At 35.8% G+C, this 21,160-nt stretch overlaps 1 protein-coding gene and 1 pseudogene across 1 annotated transcript; one reads left to right on the top strand and one right to left on the bottom strand.

Annotated features, from left to right (window-relative positions):
* Positions 1–12,446: 12,446 nt before the first annotated feature.
* LOC125583937 lies at positions 12,447–16,821 on the bottom strand (annotated as a pseudogene).
* Positions 16,822–17,169: 348 nt separating this feature from the next.
* Positions 17,170–21,160, top strand: LOC125583936. Its single transcript, XM_048751552.1, has one exon. It carries the CDS (start codon positions 18,549–18,551, stop codon positions 19,116–19,118), a length of 570 nt encoding a protein of 189 aa, XP_048607509.1. The 5' UTR covers positions 17,170–18,548; the 3' UTR covers positions 19,119–21,160.

The following is a 21,160-nucleotide window of genomic DNA, read 5'->3' as shown; positions in this document are numbered from 1 at the left end:
GGTTGGTTTCTTGATTCTTTCTGTCTTTTCGGGACAGACAGTTGCGTAGTGACCAGGCTTGTCACATCTCCAACATATCAGCTTTGAACGATTCTTCTTCGAGTTGTTATCTTCGGTGTGTGACGCACGGTTTTGGTTGTGTGACCTACCTCGACCTCTGCCTCTACCGTTCCGTCCTCTTCCTCTACCACGGGAATTCTCATAGCCCCTCTGACTATGCTCTTCATTGTTCGAAAACATCAGTTTCCCTTGGTCTTCTTTCTGAGTTTCTTCTCCTACACGCTCCTCGTACGCCTTAAGCCTTCCAACTATGTCTTCAAACCCCGTCGAGTTGAGATCTAGGACTTGCTCAAGTGATGCTACGATCTGGATATACTTGTGTCTTGGAAGACCCTTCAAGAACTTCTTGACCATCTTGGATTCTTCTATGTTTTCTCCCAACGAGGTTGCTTTGGATGATAGGCCCGATATCTTCCCCGCGAAGTCATCGACCGTATCTCCATCATCCATCTTCAACCTATCAAACTCCGTCATCAACGTCTGAAGTCTCGCCTCCCTTGCACGATCAGCTCCTAGGTGTCGCGACTTGATGGCATTCCAGATCTCTTTTGATGCGGTTTGTTCTCCCACCTGGAGAATCAAAGTCTCTGGAAAAGATTGAAACAAAAGAGCTATCGCAACATCGTTCTTCTTTTGATCATCTGAACTGGGTTCGATTGTGTCCCACACTTCATGAACACGTAGTAGAACCTTCATCCTCATCGACCAAACTGTGTAGTTTGTCGGTGACAACATCGGACATTGGATGGATGTAGATCCAAAGTCCTTCGTGCGTGGAGCCCTAGTCACGTCAGCCATCTTGCCGTCGCGATCTCTTGTTCACAAGCACCAGGATCTTAAGCTACAACTTAAGCTTAGATCGAGTCTCCAACCTGAGGCTCTGATACCAATTCAAATCTCTTAGAAACACAAAGAGTTATAAGAACAACTTTTCTTATTAGCTTTAGAAACTACTCAAAACTAAAGCTCTCAATATGTTTCTCTCAGATCATATGGAACACCTCTCCATTAGACCTATATTTATATGAAAGATAATTCCCTTTAACATGTGGGATATGGAAAACACAAACATAACCTAAATAGAAACTTCCTTTTCCTATTTCTAGGTTTCCTTATTTTGTTTATCTTAACATATTAAACATCTAATAATATGTTAAGTTTCCACAAGCTTGAATCTCACAATAAGGAAATGAGAGATGTCAATCCAAGTCCCACATTGGAAGTTTAGACAAGGAGTGTCTAATATATAAAGAGATGTACAAATCTAATTAGTACGAGGCCTTTTGGGAAGAAAACCAAAAATAAATCCATGCGGGCTTGGTTAAGGCCCAAAGTGGACAATATCGTACTAATCGGACAATATAGAGTTGAACACGGGATTTCACAATCCCAACAATTGGTATCAGAGCGGTTTGACGAAGATCTGCAAGACGACCAAAATACCCTTCGAGTAGGAATGAGACCCTTTAAGGTGGAAAGGGAAGTTCGGCAGAGATTAGTCAGAAGATCCTGAAATTGTGGGAATAGCATCCTCAAAGCAACTCAAAGTAACCTTGCGACTAAGGGTGTCGAATGTCGAAGATGCGACAAGGCACCGAGATGATTCGCTAGAGGAAAGGGCACAAAGTGTGTGGTCCTTAGCTTGAGGGGGAGAATGAGAGATGTCAATCCAAGTCCCACATTGGAAGTTTAGACAAGGAGTGTCTAATATATAAAGAGATGTCCAACTCTAATTAGTACGAGGCCTTTTGGGAAGGAAACCAAAAGTAAATCCATGCGGGCTTGGTTAAGGCCCAAAGTGGCAATATCGTACTAATCGGACAATATAGAGTTGGACATGGGATTTCACAATCCCAAAGATAGAGGCAAAGTCTTTGATGCGAGGCGCAGCTATAGTCACGTCGGCCATCTGCTTTTGTGATCTCTTGTTCACAAGGACCAGGATCTTAAGCTACAACTTAAGCTTAGATCGAGTCTCCAACCTGAAGCTCTGATACCAATTCAAATCTCTTAGAAACACAAGGAGTTATAAGAACAACTTTTCTTATTAGCTTTAGAAACTACTCAAAACTAAAGCTCTCAATATGTTTCTCTCAGATCATATGGAACACCTCTCCATTAGACCTATATTTATATGAAAGACAATTCCCTTTAACATGTGGGATATGGAAAACACAAACCTAACCTAAATAAAAACTTCCTTTTCCTATTTCTAAGTTTCCTTATTGTGTTTATCTTAACATATTAAACATCTAATAATATGTTAAGTTTCTACAAGCTTGGAATTATCCAACAATCCAGAGGGGCTATGAGAATTCCCGTGGTAGAGGAAGAGGACGGAACGGTAGAGGCAGAGGTCGAGGTAGGTCACACAACCAAAACCGTGCGTCACACACCGAAGATATCAACTCGAAGAAGAATCGTTCAAAGCTGATATGTTGGAGATGTGACAAGCCTGGTCACTACGCAACTGTCTGTCCCGAAAAGATAGAGAAGAATCAAGAAACCAACCTAAACGAGACAGAAGAGGCTGATGCACTCTATGTACACGAGGTGGTGTTTTGAACGAAGATAAGGTGATTCCGAAGAATCTTGATATCGACAAAGGCAGTGCAAGTGTCTGGTATTTGGATAATGGAGCGAGCAATCACATGAAAGGGCACAAGGTGTGTGGTCCTTAGCTTGAGGGGGAGAATGAGAGATGTCAATCCAAGTCCCACATTGGAAGTTTAGACAAGGAGTGTCTAATATATAAAGAGATGTCCAACTCTAATTAGTACGAGGCCTTTTGGGAAGGAAACCAAAAGTAAATCCATGCGGGCTTGGTTAAGGCCCAAAGTGGACAATATCGTACTAATCGGACAATATAGAGTTGGACACGGGATTTCACAGTCCCAACAATTGGTATCAGAGTGGTTTGACGAAGATCTGCAAGATGACCAAAATACCCTTCGAGTAGGAATGAGACCCTCCAAGGTGGAAAGGGAAGTTCGGCAGAGATTAGTCAGAAGATCCTGAAATTGTGAGAAGAGCATCCTCAAAGCAACTGAAAGTAACCTTGCGACTAAGGGTGTCGGATGTCGAAGATGCGACAAGGCACCGAGATGATTCGCTAGAGGAAAGGGCACAAGGTGTGTGGTCCTTAACTTGAGGGGGAGAATGAGAGATGTCAATCCAAGTCCCACATTGGAAGTTTAGACAAGGAGTGTCTAATATATAAGTCCAACTCTAATTAGTACGAGGCCTTTTGGGAAGAAAACCAAAAATAAATTCATGCGGGCTTGCCTAAGGCCCAAAGTGGACAATATCGTACTAATCAGATAATATAGAGTTGGACATGGATTTAACAATCCCAACAATCCTTCATCCTCATCGACAAAACCTGGAAGTTTATCAATGACAACATCAAACAATGGATGTATGTAGATCCAAAGTCCTTCGTGCGTGGAGCCCTAGTCACGTCCGCCATCTTGCTTATGCGATCTCTTGTTCACAAGCACCAGGATCTTAAGCTACAACTTAAGCTTAGATCGAGTCTCCAACCTGAGGCTCTGATACCAATTCAGATCTCTTAGAAACACAAGGAGTTATAAGAACAACTTTTCTTATTAGCTTTAGAAACTACTCAAAACTAAAGCTCTCAATATGTTTCTCTCAGATCATATGGAACACCTCTCCATTAGACCTATATTTATATGAAAGACAATTCCCTTTAACATGTGGGATATGGAAAACACAAACCTAACCTAAATAGAAACTTCCTTTTCCTATTTCTAAGTTTCCTTATTGTATTTATCTTAACATATTAAACATCTAATAATATGTTAAGTTTCCACAAGCTTGGAATTATCCAACATTTCCTATGTGAGTCGTGTTACACGCTTCCATCCGTGTGTCACATACCCGTGTATATTTAACACCTGCCGATCTATCCACAGGCTCACACGTCTTGTTTCTTGTGATAGAATCGGCTGGTGTTAAATATACAACTTAAGCTTAGATCGAGTCTCCAATCTCAGGTTAAGCTACAAATTGTAGCTACAACTTAAGCTTAGATCGAGTCTCCAACCTTATTCAAATCTCTTAGAAACACAAAGAGTTATAAGAACAACTTTTCTTATTAGCTTTAGAAACTACTCAAAACTAAAGCTCTCAATATGTTTCACTTAGATCATATGGAACACCTCTCCATTAGACCTATATTTATATGAAAGACAATTCCCTTTAACAAGTGGGATATGGAAAACACAAACCTAACCTAAATAGAAACTTTCTTTTCCTATTTCTAGGTTTCCTTATTGTGTTTATCTTAACATATTAAACATCTAATAATATGTTAAGTTTCCACAAGCTTGGAATTATCCAACATTCACCCCCTTAATTCCAACTTGAATTAGGGAGATCAATTTCTTGAACTCCGATTAAGCTCCTCATTTGCTTGAACATAATCCTTGCTAATGGCTTGGTAAGGATGTCAGCCTTCTGCTCAACACCCGGCACATGCTCCACTTCGATATGCCCGTTCTCCACACACTCACGAATGAAGTGATACTTCTTGAGTATATGCTTACTCCTTCCATGGAAAACTGGATTCTTGGTTAGAGCAATGGCTGATTTGTTGTCGATCCTAAGCTTGACTCTCTCACCTTCTTTGCTTAGTATCTCACTCAACAATTCCTTGATCCATATAGCTTGCTTCGCTGCTTCTATTGCTGCCATGAATTCTGCTTCGCATGATGACAATGCAACCGTCTGCTGCTTCTGCGACGTCCAAGTAATCAGTGATGAACCGTAGTAGAATGCATGTCCTGACGTGCTCCTCCCGTCATCGAGATCAATGTTGTGACTGCTGTCACTATAACCAACAACACTCCTTGATCCATCTCTCTTGAAGAACAGACCGTAGTTTGTTGTTCCTTTCACATATCGTAATATGTGTTTGATGGCTTGTCCGTGAGAGTCTCTCGGATTGTGCATGTATCGGCTAAGAACACCTACTGCGTAACACAGGCCGGGTCTTGTGTGATGCAGATACCTCAAACATCCTATGATTCTTCTGAACTCGGTAGCATCTATCTCTTGCTCATCTTCAGCTTTTGAGATCTTCAAATTCGCCTCCATTGGAATTTGAGTTGCGTTACACGCTTCCATCTTTGTGTCACGCAGGATTCCTTGAGCATACCTCTCTTGTTTTATTCTGATTCCGTCTGCTCCTTGAATCACCTCTATGCCAAGGTAGTACGTTAGCTTACCTAGATCTGACATCTCAAACTTCTTAGACATCTCCTCCTTGAATTGCCTAATCACCTTAAGTGAAGTTCCTGTCACAAATAGATCATCAACGTAGATGGCAATGATCAAGACGTCTTCTCCTTCAGTCTTGCAGTACACTGATGGTTCCTTCGTGCACTTCTCAAATCTCATCTCCTTGAGAACCTGATCGAGTTTTACATTCCATGCCCTGGGTGCCTGGCATAACCCATACAAAGCCTTGTGTAACACATACACTCGATCCTCTTCTCCTTTCTTTTCGAAACCTTCAGGTTGAGTTACATACACTAACTCCTTTAGATCTCCATTCAAGAAAGCGGTCTTCACGTCCATGTGATGTATCTCCCAACCGTTCGTTGCTGCGAGGGCTATTAAGAGCCGAATGGTTTCAAGTCTTGCCACTGGTGCAAACACTTCATCGAAATCTATTCCTTCTCTTTGTACATAGCCTTTTGCCACAAGTCTTGCCTTATACTTGCTCACTGTACCATCCACCTTTCACTTGATCTTGAAGATCCACTTCAACCCTATAGGTTTCACTCCAGCCGGTCTATCCACAAGTTCCCATGTCTTGTTTCTTGTGATAGACTCTAACTCGGCCACCATCGCCTCAACCCATTCTCGTACGTGTTCAGCTTCAAAATAGTTCTCTGGCTCGCCATCCACTGTGAGCAACAGCATTGCACTTTCTTGATCTGCAAGTAACACATAATCATCGAGATATCTTGGTTTTGTTATGGTTCGGCCTTGTCTGGTCACCAGTGGTTGACCTCCACTGTTTTGGTTTGCATTGTGATCCGCATCTTCTTCTTCTTCCTCATCTTGGTTTATAGCTTCCTGTTCATGATCCTCACATTGATCATTACCTTCTTCTATATCACCCTCATGTGGAAGCTTAAGCATGCTCGGTTCACAATCAGCTTGGTTTGTTGTAGACGCCCAGTCCCAAGCTTTCTCTTCATCGAAAATCACATCTCTACTCACCATCACCTTCCTTGTGTCTGGATCATAAAGTCTGTAGGCTTTGGAACCCGGCTCAGTTCCAAGATTGACCATACTCTTTGATCTCTCATCCAGCTTCTTCAGATAAGGACCAGTGATTTTCGCATGAGCTACACAACCGAATATCCTCAAGTGCTTGATATTTGGTTTCCTCGATGTAAGGCATTCGTATGGCGTTTGATTTTTCAAGGCTTTTGTAGGAACTCTGTTGATGAGGTAAGTTGAATGTCGTACAGCTTCACCCCACAAGTAGTTCGGCATCTTCATTGCCTTCAGCATACTTCTTGTCATTCCCATCAAGGTTCGGTTTCTCCTCTCCACAACACCGTTTTGTTGAGGTGTGTAAGGCGCGGTTAGGTGCCTTTTAACTCCATTCTCTTCACAGAATTGATTGAACTCAGCTGAGGTAAACTCTCCTCCTCTATCGGTGCGAAAAGTTTTGATGGTTGAGCCTGTCTGCTTCTCTACACTCTCTTTAAACCTTTTGAATCGATCGAATACCTCACTCTTCTCCTTTAATAGCATAACCCACATATACCTAGAGAAGTCATCGATCAAGACAAAGACATACTTATTATTTGCAGGCGTTGGTGGTGTGATTGGACCACACAAATCTCCATGCAATAACTCTAATGGCTTTGTCGCACGAAACATGGCTTTGGTCGGGAATGACTGTCTGATCTGCTTCCCTGCGAGACATGCGTCACACACGCTTTCTTCGTGTGTTACACACGGCATTCCTACGACCATCTCCTTCCTTACCATGTTATTCATCACTCCATAGCTTATATGTCCTAGCCTAGCATGCCACCTCCATGTAGCATCTACGTCTCTGACATGTAAACATTTCGGGTAGCTTATCTCCATAGGGGTCTTGTAGAGACGGTTTGGAGATCTTGTCACACAAACTAGCAACCTTCCATGCAAATCTGTGAGCGTTAAGTAGACATCTTTCATGTTAACCTCACATCCATTTTCGGTTGCTTGCCCAAGACTCAATATATTGTGCTTCAGATCGGGTATGTAGTATATGTCCTTGAGTGCCTTCTTCTCTCCAGTCTTGCACACAAAGGTAACCACACCCTTTCTTACAATGTCAACACACGATCCATCACCAAACTTCACCTTCCCTTTGGTGTTGAGATTCAAACTCGAAAAGAACTCCTTGTTCCCTGTCATGTGATTGTTCGCTCCATTATCCAAATACCAGACACTTGCACTGCCTTTGACGATATCAAGATTCTTCGGAATCACCTTATCTTCATTCAAAAACACCACCTCGTGCACATAGAGTGCATCAGCCTCTTCTGTCTCGTTTAGGTTGGTTTCTTGATTCTTCTCTGTCTTTTCGGGACAGACAGTTGCGTAGTGACCAGGCTTGTCACATCTCCAACATATCAGCTTTGAATGATTCTTCTTCGAGTTGTTATCTTCGGTGTGTGACGCACGGTTTTGGTTGTGTGACCTACCTCGACCTCTGCCTCTACCGTTCCGTCCTCTTCCTCTACCACGGGAATTCTCATAGCCCCTCTGACTATGCTCTTCATTGTTCGAAAACATCAGTTTCCCTTGGTCTTCTTTCTGAGTTTCTTCTCCTACACGCTCCTCGTACGCCTTAAGCCTTCCAACTATGTCTTCAAACCCCGTCGAGTTGAGATCTAGGACTTGCTCAAGTGATGCTACGATCTGGATATACTTGTGTCTTGGAAGACCCTTCAAGAACTTCTTGACCATCTTGGATTCTGCTATGTTTTCTCCCAACGAGGTTGCTTTGGATGATAGGCCCGATATCTTCCCCGCGAAGTCAGCGACCGTATCTGCATCATCCATCTTCAACCTATCAAACTCCGTCATCAACGTCTGAAGTCTCGCCTCCCTTACACGATCAGCTCCTAGGTGTCGCGACTTGATGGCATTCCAGATCTCTTTTGATGCGGTTTGTTCTCCCAACTGGAGAATCAAAGTCTCTGGAACAGATTGAAACAAAAGAGCTATCGCAACATCGTTCTTCTTTTGATCATCTGAACCGGGTTCGATTGTGTCCCACACTTCATGAACACGTAGTAGAACCTTCATCCTCATCGACCAAACTGTGTAGTTTGTCGGTGACAACATCGGACATTGGATGGATGTAGATCCAAAGTCCTTCGTGCGTGGAGCCCTAGTCACGTCAGCCATCTTGCCGTCGCGATCTCTTGTTCACAAGCACCAGGATCTTAAGCTACAACTTAAGCTTAGATCGAGTCTCCAACCTGAGATTAAGCTACAATTTAGCTTTCATGACCTATTTGTTTTGCCATCTTCTTACTCCAACCTAATTTTGTTACGACGTCTACAGAGGACCTTCCAGAACTCACTGTCTTCCTATCTCCTCCGTATAACGCCTACGACGGCTATAATGAAGAATTAAAGCTACTTAATTACTCCTCCAGACAAATCGGTCTCCACATCCCTCCTCTTACTCAATCATAACGATGCCTCCTCAAGCCAAAAATCTATTGCTCAGATCCTCAAATACATTCCTAACTTTATGGCAAATTAAACGGCAGTCACCACTACCCAAGTTCATTCTCTACTTTTCTTCAGTAAGGTTTCATCAGGACCTGGAGATTCCCAGTTGCTTTTTAAGCTAATCTATTTCAAGAAAGCTCGCAATAATTCCAAAGGAGACATCCTTTTCGGCCTTGAGATGCTGATGATTGATGAAGAGGTATGTGTCCATATTTCAATATTATGCTTCCGATTTCATACACGTCTCTGATTTTTTCTAACAGAGAGAGAATATGTTAACAAGATTCTATCATGAAACTCAACACCTAAGAATTTTTAACGTTAAGAGATAATTTTTAAGATTAGTTAAAAGGAGAATATGAAGCCCTCTTAAGCTGTCCACGTCAGCGAAAAAATTCGCAACCAATCATTTGTCTATGTCAACATGGATGTTAAGTTGTTGGGCCACGAATCTGTGCTGCGTAATAGACCCTTTAGTTTTAATGACCCATTTGTTTTGCCATCTTCTTACTCCAACCTAATTTTGTTACAACGTCTACAGAAGACCTTCCAGAACTCACTGTCTTCCTATCTCCTCCGTATAACGCATGCGACGACTATAATGAAGAATTAAAGCTACTTAATTACTCCTCCAGACAAATCGGCGTCTAACTCTCCACATCCCTCCTCTTACTCAATCATAACGATGCCTCCTCAAGCCAAAAATCTATTGCTCAGATCCTCAAATCCATTCCTAGCTTTATGGCAAATCAAACGGCAGTGACCACCACCCAAGTTCATTCTCCACTTTTCTTCAGTAAGGTTTCATCAGGACCTGGAGATTCCCAGTTGCTTTTTAAGCTAATCTATTTCTAGAAAGCTCGCAATAATTCCAAAGGAGGCATCCTTCTCGGCCTTGAGATGCTGATGATTGATTAAGAGGTGCGTGTCCATATTTCAATATTATGCTTCCGATTTTATACACGTCTCTGATTTTTTCTAACAGAGAGATACTATGTTAATAAGATTCTATCCCGAAACTCAACACCTAAGAATTTTTAACGTTAAGAGATAATTTTTAAGATTAGTTAAATAAGTGACCATCTGTGAATATGTTAATGGTTCTCAATATCCTTTTATGTAGTAACTAAATACAGAATTGTTCATATTGAAATCTACTACATATTTCACATTTTTATAACAAATAATTATTTCCAAAATAATAAATTGCAAAAAGTTTAATATTGAAAATAAATTATGGCTTCAAAACTTAAAGAATTTCTTTATCATTTTATTGGTTATCAAAATTTACAGATTTAAGTATTCAAAATTATTACACATTTATAAAATTATATATTTATATGAAATAAAGGTTATTTACCTATACTTCAAAAAATAATTCAAAATCAATCAGACGATATATAAGAAAATATATAATATACATAATATGGTAGAATTTTATTTTATTTATTAAATGTAGAGTATTTTAAATTTTAAGAAAGATTTAAACATGGTTACGAAAAGATTAATAGAGACATTTAATATGTTAACATAAATTAATGATATTTCAAACAAAAAAATATATCGAAACGAATAAATGATATAATATTAAAAAAACAAACTTAATTTTTTTTAAAAAAATCTAAGATTTAATGTTTATAGAGAAACAAACTGCGAGGTAAAATCTCTAGTGACTATAACAGCGAGAATAAGAAATGAGGTGAAGAGACGGATGAGTTGCATTGAAGACGAAGGTTCTATCTATAGGAGTTGATTATCAAAATATCCATAGAGAAAGAGGAGGAGGAATTGAATGAGAAGTAGTGAGAGGATTGGTTTGATAATCGTTAATGGACATCTTAATAAAGTCGATTGAATGATGCTCCGTTACAAAGGCAATTTACAGAGTCGTTGTAAACTAGGTTTACGGTGACTTCGGGGATGGTGAAAAATTGATGATGATAATAGAAGGAAGGTAATGGGGCCAGGCAATAATATCGATGGTGTATTACTAACCGGCCAATAAAAAGGTCCAAATATTATCAAACTCATAGAAGGGACAAAATGAAACCAAACAAAAGCGACGACACTTTCTAAGTGGGAGACACGTGTCGGAATTTGCCTCTCTCCTATGATGACGTGGCGCAAGGAGAAGGTTGTCCAATTGTGTTTTGGTTGATTTTCTCCCAATTTATTGTTGTTAACATATTATAATATATAATTTTTTTTTCCATTTTAATTATCGTTTTAGAATTATGCACGCATATTAAAAGATTATTTAATTTTGTATATTTACTAGATAAAAATATCATTATCAATATACGTGACCACATTTCAACTTTCAACCAATAAAAAAAATAGATTGAAATATAAAATAAATAAATTTTGCAATGAAATTATAAAACAACACTTATTTTGAAAGAAATTTTTTACCCTACAACGACAACTAATCTGAAACAGAGGGAGTATTTCCTTACGTATAACAAAATAAAAAAAAACTAAATATTTCTTACATATATGAAAGATGAAAAATTGTTTGAAACATCGTAAGTTGAGTATTAATTTTTTAAATACATTCAATCAAAAATACCATGATATTTATGTTCAAATTTTAGTGATTATTGTTTAGGAGTGAGTTGAGTTTATAATACATAATTTTGAAACATTTATAAATAATTTAGTATGGTTAATTTTGAATTTTTAATCACAAACCTAATATATTTATATTAATCAAAAACCTAACCTCCAGGCTTTTTAGCACGAGATTTTGAGTCTCGCGTGTCTACCATTTCACCACCAAGGCATTTATCTTCTGCATGTCCATGGAGTTTTGAAAAATCCTACTATAACTATTAAAAAATAAAGAAATAAATTTAGTAAATCATATATTAAAATAATAAAGAATAAACAACAATAATGAAATTATTATAACAAACTTCCAAAAAGGTCTACTATGTTATAGTAAAATTTACTCTAAAATTTTAATTTTAGTAGACTTCAAAAGAAGTCTACAGTGTCGTAAATTTTAACCAAGTTACATTTTTGTCTCCTTATATAAGTAAAATTTATACATTCTCTCTCTAAAGTGGCTGCATAAATTTTTAAAACTCTCTCACTTCTCTCTAAAACTCTCTCCCTTCTCTCTAAAATTCTCTCCATTCTCTCCAAAACTTTCTCATTTCTTTTCTTTCTCTCTAAAATTTTCTCAAGTCTTTCTCACAATATTATCATGTCATTTTAGGTATTATGATTCATGGTTTTCATGTTCATCTTTAAAAAATGTAAGTTTTAGATCTATAGATTTTAAATGTGTATTTTTATGTTATTTATTTCTCCCAATGTTATCTTTTTTTTTGTAGGTATTATCACTCATGGATTCATCTTCTCATCTAAAAATGTAAGTTTTAGATTAATAAATTTTAAATATGTATTTATATGTTTATATTCAAATAAATTTATAGATCAAGCTCTGTGCATTAATTTGCTACTAGTTTATCTTATAAATTCTATTTTGTAAAGTATTTTCAGATTTAAAATTATTTTTACATTTTAAAATATATAGATTTTTTCAGATCTGAAAATTATCAGACAGTGTAGACTTTTAAAGAAGTCTGCTTATAAACTAAAGCTAGTAGACTTCATATCAAGTTTACTAAACCATAAAGTTTAAGCAGACTTCATTGGAAGTCTGCAAAAATATGACTTTAATTTTTTTTCTATGTTTTTTAATAATTTTATCTTATTTTGCAGGTATTTTCTTCCATAGTTATTCTCTTCTCCTCCTAAGAATGTAAGGTTCACATCTATAGATTTTAAATATGTGTTATGGTATTTATATTTAAATAAAGTTACATATTCAAATTCTATGTCTTTAATTTATTAGTATTTTGTCTATTAAATTTTATTCTTAAAAGTTTTTTAGATTTAAACTTATTTCATATTTTTAATGTATATATTTTTCAAATCTAATTTCTTTTCAATAGAATAGATTTCAAATGAAGTCTACTTAAAGTTAGGGCTGGTAGACTTCACTGGAAGTCTACTATCCTTGACTTTTAAGCATATTTCATTAGAAGTTTACTCAAATATGATTTTATTTTTTATCTTATTTTTCATAATTTTATCTTATTTTGCAGGTATTCTCTTCCAAAGTTTTCAAATCATCTTCCCAAAAATATAAGCTTTACATATATTCATTATAAAATATTTTTTGTTTATAATGAACTAAATTTATAGATTCATACTTTATGTTTTTGCTTTGTTACAAGGATGACAAAAAAACTATTTTTGAAATATTTTCCAGAACAAAGTATTTTCAAATTATCTAAATGTACACTTTTAGATATGAAAACTTTCTGTTAGTGTAGACTTCAACTAAAGTCTACTAAACAATAACTTTACGTAGACTTAATAAAAAGTCTACTAAAATATGATTTAATTTTTTTATCTTATGTTTTTCTCATAACTTTATCTTATTTTGTAGGTACTCTTTTCCAAGACTTTATTTGAGGCATCAAGATTATTAAAAATCAAACACACTCAAGAATACTTTTTAATATATTGCTCTGCAATAATTTCTCATAGTAAAATATTAATTTTAAATATTTTTTTAATGCATAATCTATAAACATTGTATTCATTTTTAGTTGTGTTTCACTTATGTGATATTATTATTTTTTTGTTAGATATCAATTTTTTCACAAGATCTAATCAACCAAACAAGTAAAACCACCATAAGCTAAAATAATAGCTAACACACATGTGAGAAGAAGAAAATATATACAAAATTCTCATAGACATACAAAACAGTCTACTATCTCGACACATATCTGAAAAATGATGAAAACCATGTAAATAGTTATTTTTTTCTGGTGTAAAGCTCGTTTCCAACCTTCTCAACCGGCCAAACTCCAAATATGAACAAAAAGAACTGCCTTTAACGATTCACTAATAAAAAAACTCGAAAATATGGAGTTTACGTTTATGAAAATGAAAGTTATGAGAGTTTTTAGATGGAAATGTAGAGGAAATGAGAGGAGATGAAGATTTGTTGGTTTAGAATAAGAAAAAAGTGGTTGAAAATTGAATTCTAGAGCTTTAAGAGCTCAAAAATGGTGGTTCATGATGGTTGGAAAAATTGATGATAATGACATTATTGTAAATAAGAAGAAATGGCGTGGGTGTATTTGGTTTTTTGTGAATTTCGAAATTAATAAAAAATTAAATAATAATGGCAATTTTGTAATAATTCAAAAATATAGGAAAATATAGAAAATTCATTGATAAATAGTAATGACAAAAAAAAAGTTAGTTTTGGGTTTGACTTGAAAAGATAGGTTAGTTTTGAAAAACTCCCCAAACATACATAAAACAACAGTGCAGTTGAAATTCTACTATCAATTAATAAATTTTTTAATTTTGGCATTACTAATTGATGGATTTTTTTTTTGTATATATAATGGTAATATAAGATGATAGTATAACCGCCTTGCCCAAAAAAAAAACTTTAAAGAAAGGAAGAATCGGTGAAATAACCAAAAAGTTGTCCACCTTGACTATATAAAACAATAGTGGTGATATGTTTTCCTTGTCTGCAATATTCGTGTGAGCCAGATCAATGGTGATACACTAACACCACAAACACAAACAACTGTGCTAAATGTATTGTTGTCGATCGTGGTCAAGGATTAATATGATTCACATAAAGTAACAGAAAGATGGTTGTAGATATATATATATGAAATTCGTTAATTTGTCATGTCACTGGAAATACCAAACAACATAGATCAAGTTATTTTACCAAAAAACACATAGACGAAGTTGAAAAAGGTTGTAAAAACTTAGGCAAACCAGAAAAATGTATAAAAGTTGCTAATAGAAAACAAGAAAAAAGAAACTGGGGTTATCAGATAAATAACGCATAAATTACAAGTCACATGCTTTCCGCTTTCCTTTTGCGTCTCCTAAGAAATGTGCCTTGTCGGATTCTAGCCAAACTTGGAGGATAATTCATAAGAACTGCGGGAGATGATATGGATGTAGAACCGCCACCAAGATGTTCCTCCAATATGTGTTTATTTTCTCGCAAAATGTGTAAGTTGTTCCCGGTGTTCAAATACATTACAACTTTGTTCTGCTCGTCTGCCAAGAAACTTATCCCTATCGAAAGCATATCTTTATATGCATCAATGCCTATAACTGCTAGAGACTTATTCCATGATCCGGTACTAGTTGTCACCCATACTTGTAGTCCTAACAAAGACTCATCCGCACCCATTAAAACATTGGGAACATGAAAACCTAACAGACAAAGCTGCTCTTCTTTAACCACTGATAAAGCCAATATAAGTCTTGGAGAAGGATCAGGAAGAGGCAGACTTTGAAACGTCTCTTTTGAAAAATCAAAACTTAGTATGAATTCAACATGTAGCCCCACTATTTGCAAAGCAACCCAATACGTATTTCCCTTCACAGATATGCCACGATGATCTGCTGCTAAAAACCAATCAGTAGCCGTACCAAGAACTCTCCAACAATCAGAAGTGAAGTCATAGACCTCGTAAATATTCTTTTTTCCGATAAATTGACGATCCACCCTCAAGATTTTGTATTGCTTGCATGAGAATTTGTTGTCGAAACCAAGAGCAAAGTAGTCGGTATACTTGTATCTGTCTCTAGGTTTAATCCACTTGGTTTCACCTGAATAAGGATCCCAAACCACGAGTCTATCGTCCTTTGTGCTACATAGCAATAAGCCGTCGCAGTTAAAAACGTGACGTATATCGACTTGTGAAGAATTATAAAGTGGATCTTTAAGGTAGAATGGATGAGTTGCAACCTTAACAGATGGTTCATGGAGATTGATCCTTACTAAGTGAACCCTAGAGTTAATCAACGTGATACACAGAGACTCATCCTTTTGTTGCATTCGCAGAATGTTTCTTAACAAAGCTCTCAGAACTTAACATAACGTTCCATTTTTTTGATGTTGTTCTGAATCGTGCCAGAGGTGTATCCGGAACCTTGGAGAGTATGTTCTCTATCAAATCACTCGGAAGGCTTGTCAACTGCATAGAGTGATCTCGTGATTAAGTAAATGCGCAGATAAAAAAAAACCTAATATGTAATATGAGATCGAGAGGTGAAGAATGGTGGGAGGAGACAAAGAGAGATCCAAGGAAGAGCTTTTTTTTTTCGTTTACATCAGAAAGACCTAATTTTACACAATATATATATATATATATATATATATATAGGTTTCCTATTTTGAAAATTGACACAAGAAAGACAATTTAACTTATTTGCACCTAAATATCTGATAATGCAAATACAATATTGTTAAAGTTCCTAAAACAACAAGGATTTTAGGCAGTGGGTTAAAACACACAAAAAATATCTTAAAAATTGAATTTGCCAGCTTAGTAGGTCTGTTTGGTAGGCTCGCTTAGCTCATTAGTCATTCCAAACTAGTGGAGAAAAGGTTAAAAAAAACCATGCTCCATGTCAAAAAAACCATAGTTCAGCAGAGAGAGTGGAAGTACTCTAGTCAGTTAAACTATCTATCAATCATCTCATCTAAGATCAATTACTTCTCAAGAGAAACGTTTCCATCGCCACCATGACCTTTCTACACATTCACTGGATTTTACAAACTTTGGAGTTGCAAATACTGTATTGTATATATGAATGAACGTTAACAAATTAACTTTGGAGTTGATGACGTTAATTGTAGATGAACAACGACCTCTGGGAATGTCTAGGGAGTGGCTCTCCTACTAAAACGTTCATTATGGGCATTTAGTAGTTACATAACTAAGGAAAAATTGTGATATTCTTTATATAAAGTTGTTATACGTGATTTTAACTTGCTGCCACCCAACTATGCGTTCATGTCATGGGTTGCAATGCTTAAACATTTAATTTGTCCATGGGTGATCGTATAGTAAAATGGAAGTAAAACATCAACACACTGCCTTTTATGTCTATCTACAATGGAGACAAGAGATCATATCTTCTTCAATTATTCATTCTTCTGTCTCGTAGAATTTTAAAAGAACAGACTAGATTGAGCTATCAATGATCATTATGGATCAAAATCTTGACAATCGTACCTAATTGCTAATAAGGTATGTGTTTCAAATAACGAGTTATGCAACATGGAGAGAAAGTTTTTACAAAAAAAAAAACATGGAGAAAAGTCAAAGAAGATCGACATGGAGAAACGTGATATATAGCTCAGCGAATCACAAATATTGTAGACAAAAACATCAGGGCATGATTAATCCGGATTCTTAATTTAAGGTTCCTAACTCATGATTTGACATTTTTTTGTTTTGTTTTTTTTTTTACACTTTTCGGCTAAAAACCGGTTTTTATATTTCTTATTTAAGAGACGGTTCTTAGCTTTTCTTACTTAAAAATTAAGAAACGGTTCTTAGCCGAAGCTAAGAACCCCATCCTAAGAACCCGGGTTAATCATGGTCTAAAGAACTGGTTCAGCCTACAGCGAAACTCGGAGCCGGAAACGTGGAATCACTCTCATGTTTTGATTGCTAGAAGAACATACGTCGCAATAGGAGGTTTCAAATCACAATACTAAAAGGGGGATAATCTCCAATTCTAGCATGTCCACGCCAGCATAAATAATCCTCCAATCAGAACATTTCGTTTTCGGGCTGGGCGTAAATTTTTTTCTGAATTGACTTATGCGTGTGGGCTTCTTTTGATTTGGGATTGGGCTTTTAGATCATCTAATAATTAGACCTAGGTCTACGACGCGGAGCTGAAGTCGCGTGTCTCTTCTCGCCTCCTCTACCACTTCGTCTTCTCTCTTCTCCTCTGCCACTTCGGCTTCTCCCCCTAAACCATTTCGACTGAGTTTTAATCGATCCATCAATACTCCTTCTTTATGGTTTCGTTTCAGCTCCTTTTTTTCCTCCTTCTTTATATACCCAGAAGCTTATAATTTTCTGATGTCGCGGAGTTAGCTGATGTCGTTAAGCATTTCTCTACTGAGTATGGCAAAGATTTTGTTTCAGCTGCTGTTGGGTTGCAGTCAGATTCTAGTGTGAGCCGCTTGGTGACTTTTGGTTGTTTGTGTTGTTGTTTTCCTTTCTCTGATGTTCGTAGGAGAGAGGCATCATTCTTGATGATGATGATGATGATGATGATGATAATTTCTCTCTCTATGTATGCTTAGTTGGTGGATAAACTGTCGGTTAAAGCTCCTGATAGTCCAACGAAGAACAAAATTTTGAAAGAGATTGCTACGGAGCATAATGTAACATGGGAACCAGAATCTTTGGTTGTGCCAGATCCAAAGGAGACTGTATTGATGGTCAGTAACTACATCTTCATTTCATAGCCTAAGCTTCACCGGTCTGTTTCTTTAGTATAAGTTTCCTCAATGGCATTTTCAATTTCTTTGAGCAGAGTGGAGCAAGTTCCTCTCAGTCCGTGAGTGGAATAAACTCATATTCTTCAAGAATCCAAACAATCAACCTCCAGAGTTTCAAGCTCCATCTACTGCTAACGTGGAGCAGAACTTATATGAAACTAGCGGAATATCTTCCAGCCGCACTGCTTCTACTGATCACTATCGTCAAGATCCAAGACCTTCTGGTTAGTTTTTTTTCGTAAAAAAAACTTTTTGTTTAATGTTTGTTCTATATATGTTGAAGCGTTAGATGTAACAAATCGTTTCTTCTTTTATACAGGAGATAAGAATGGTGGCAGAGAACACAGACCCTCATCCAGGTTATGTGGATTCATCTCCATACGAAACAGAATTTGCTGATGCTACGACTGCTCCACATGCAGCTGCTGAATCTGCTGAAAGAGTGAGTTTTGATGCACGTGCAGCTGCTGAGCTTTCAAGTAAAGAAAGGATGAGGATGACGATGCAGAGTTCCACAGAGTCGCCGAACTCATCCTCTTATGATAATATAAGAAACGAACCTTCACATAGACATAGTAGCTCAAATGTGCAAAACGGAGGTTTTGTTAAAGAAGAAATGCCAAGAAGCATTTATAGGGAAGAAGAAGATCAATCTACTACCAGGGCAGAGCTTTCTAAGAAAAATGTTGATGAACAATCAGAAAATGCTTCATGGAAGAGAGGTCATTCTCGAGATAACTCATTGGAGATGAGGCAGAGTGATTCCTTTGCTAAAGTAGGCAGAGCGAATCAGCAGCCAATTAAAGATGATGTCAACGATAGCTGTTCGGAAGATGTTCAGCTAAAAGAAACAGTCAAGCTTGGCTTCATCGAGTTCACACACAAGCTATGTTTCTGATGACAATAACATCATCTTTGAGGATAAACGATTTCAGAGCACTGCTGAAGATACAAAGAGAAAAAGTCATGGTCATGATGCTGCTCCAGTCATGGTCACGGCTGATAAAAGTATATTATCAGTTTTTGTTTTATGTTGCCTTAGTAGATTATTTATGGATTGGGTTTGAATTTATGAACCTTTATAAATATTTTATAAATGATTTTAAACATTTTAAATGATTTATAATGTCAGTTTTAGTTTTTGGAAATTTAAAGTATTTATGAAAATGGTTATCTCTTAAAGGTAAATTTAAATAATGATATCAAATTTGGGGTAAAAGCTAAAATTAAAATTCTCTCGGAAATCATAACATACATCTGTTTCTCCAAAAATTCTAAAAAAGGATGTTCATGTCTAATTGCAGCTTCTAATGTTTATTCCTTCCATATATTTAAATTTATTTTTTCAAAAGAAATTTTGCTTCATACACTATTATGCGTTGTATTTAATTAGAAAACAGCTTATCCATAATTGTGTTTCAATTTACAGAAGTCCAACGCCAAATAAGACTTATTTACTATGATGTTATCAAAATTATATTAGAACAAATTTACAAAAACAACATCTACGCATTCTAAGAAAAGTTTTTTTTTTGGTTTACCCTAGAAGGCGTAGGTTCACCAGCCAATTATAGCATGTCATATCATATTTATTTTTTTTAGAAAAAGCAAAATAACAAAAATTTGCTAAGTTGTATTGTGTTTTTAAAATAAAAAAAAATAAAAATAAATTAAAAAATAGTATTAGCTGCAAGAAATGAGTTTTTTTTTTAAACATTATTAATGCTGTCAATAAAATTACACTAAATCCTAAAGTCTAATCATTAAACCCTAAACCATTGGGTAAATCCTAAACTCTAAATCCTAAACACTAAACAATAAATTCTAAACACTAAATCCTAAACGCCGTCATTAAAACTCTAAATCTTAGCCCTAAACCCTAGGGTTTAGGATTTACCCAAGGGTTTAGAGTTTACCCAAGGATTTAGGGTTTACCCAAGATAAGGGTTTACCCAAGGGTTTAGAATTTACCCAAAAATTTAAGGTTTAGATTTTAGGGTTTAATGTTTAGGATTTAGTGTTTATTGTTTAGATGACTACGATAACAATGGTTAAAAAAAATTTGTACTATTTTTTATTTATTTTTACTTTTTTATTTATTTTAAAAACATAATATAATTTTGCGAATTCTTATTATTTAGTTTCTTTTTTTGAACTACTGAATATGAGCTCGCAGACTTTTATTGGTCGGTGAGTAAATAATTTTTCTAAGAAATATCAAAGTACAAATCAATAATTTTTCTATATTTAAATTATTGGTCACTAATAATAGTATTATTACATCACTTCCAATAAATATTAATATTATTTTATAATTTAATATTTTTATGATTTAATAATGCATAGACAAATTTTAAACGGTTTCAGTTCTAAAACGGTTATCAATCATCGATTTTATAAAATTTACGTAAAACAATAATAATAAATGCAGGTGCTTTATTGAACAAATATTTTATTTTCTGATGTGTTTTACTTATATGAAATTTTGATCCCTAAAATATTTCAAATCTTATACAGAAGTAAAGTTTGCCAAACATAATAAAAGAAAAGTAATTCAAACTATCTTCCTAATTTTACTGTGAAAGTCAGGTTACTCTTTTTCATTACATATAATAGAAACTTATTTGAGATTAATATAAATAAAATTTTAAAACGAGAAATAGAATTTTAAAACTAAATTTCCTCATTTATACAAAATATTTACCATGAAAGTAAAAATAATAAGTTACAATTGATCAAATAAACACAATTAATCTTAAATTAAGATGATAATTTACATGTGATAAACTGTGAAAAAAAATAAAAGTATATTATCCGCGCGTAGCGCGGAAAAATGATCTAGTAATATTTAGTAAATGTACTTAAAGTAATCAAGTAGCTCTACTTGATGTCAAACGGTTTTTTTTTTTGAATAAATTTAATATTCATTCACAACTTCAA

This window comes from Brassica napus, chromosome C3, assembly GCF_020379485.1.
Source record: "Brassica napus cultivar Da-Ae chromosome C3, Da-Ae, whole genome shotgun sequence".
NCBI lineage: Eukaryota > Viridiplantae > Streptophyta > Magnoliopsida > Brassicales > Brassicaceae > Brassica > Brassica napus.
Note: the sequence above shows the minus strand (reverse complement) of the source record. Positions and strands in the feature narration are given on the sequence as shown.

Coding starts and splice junctions, on each gene's coding strand:
- LOC125583936 (XM_048751552.1), top strand. CDS start 18,549: ATGGTGGCAGAGAACACAGACCCTCATCCAGGTTATGTGGATTCATCT.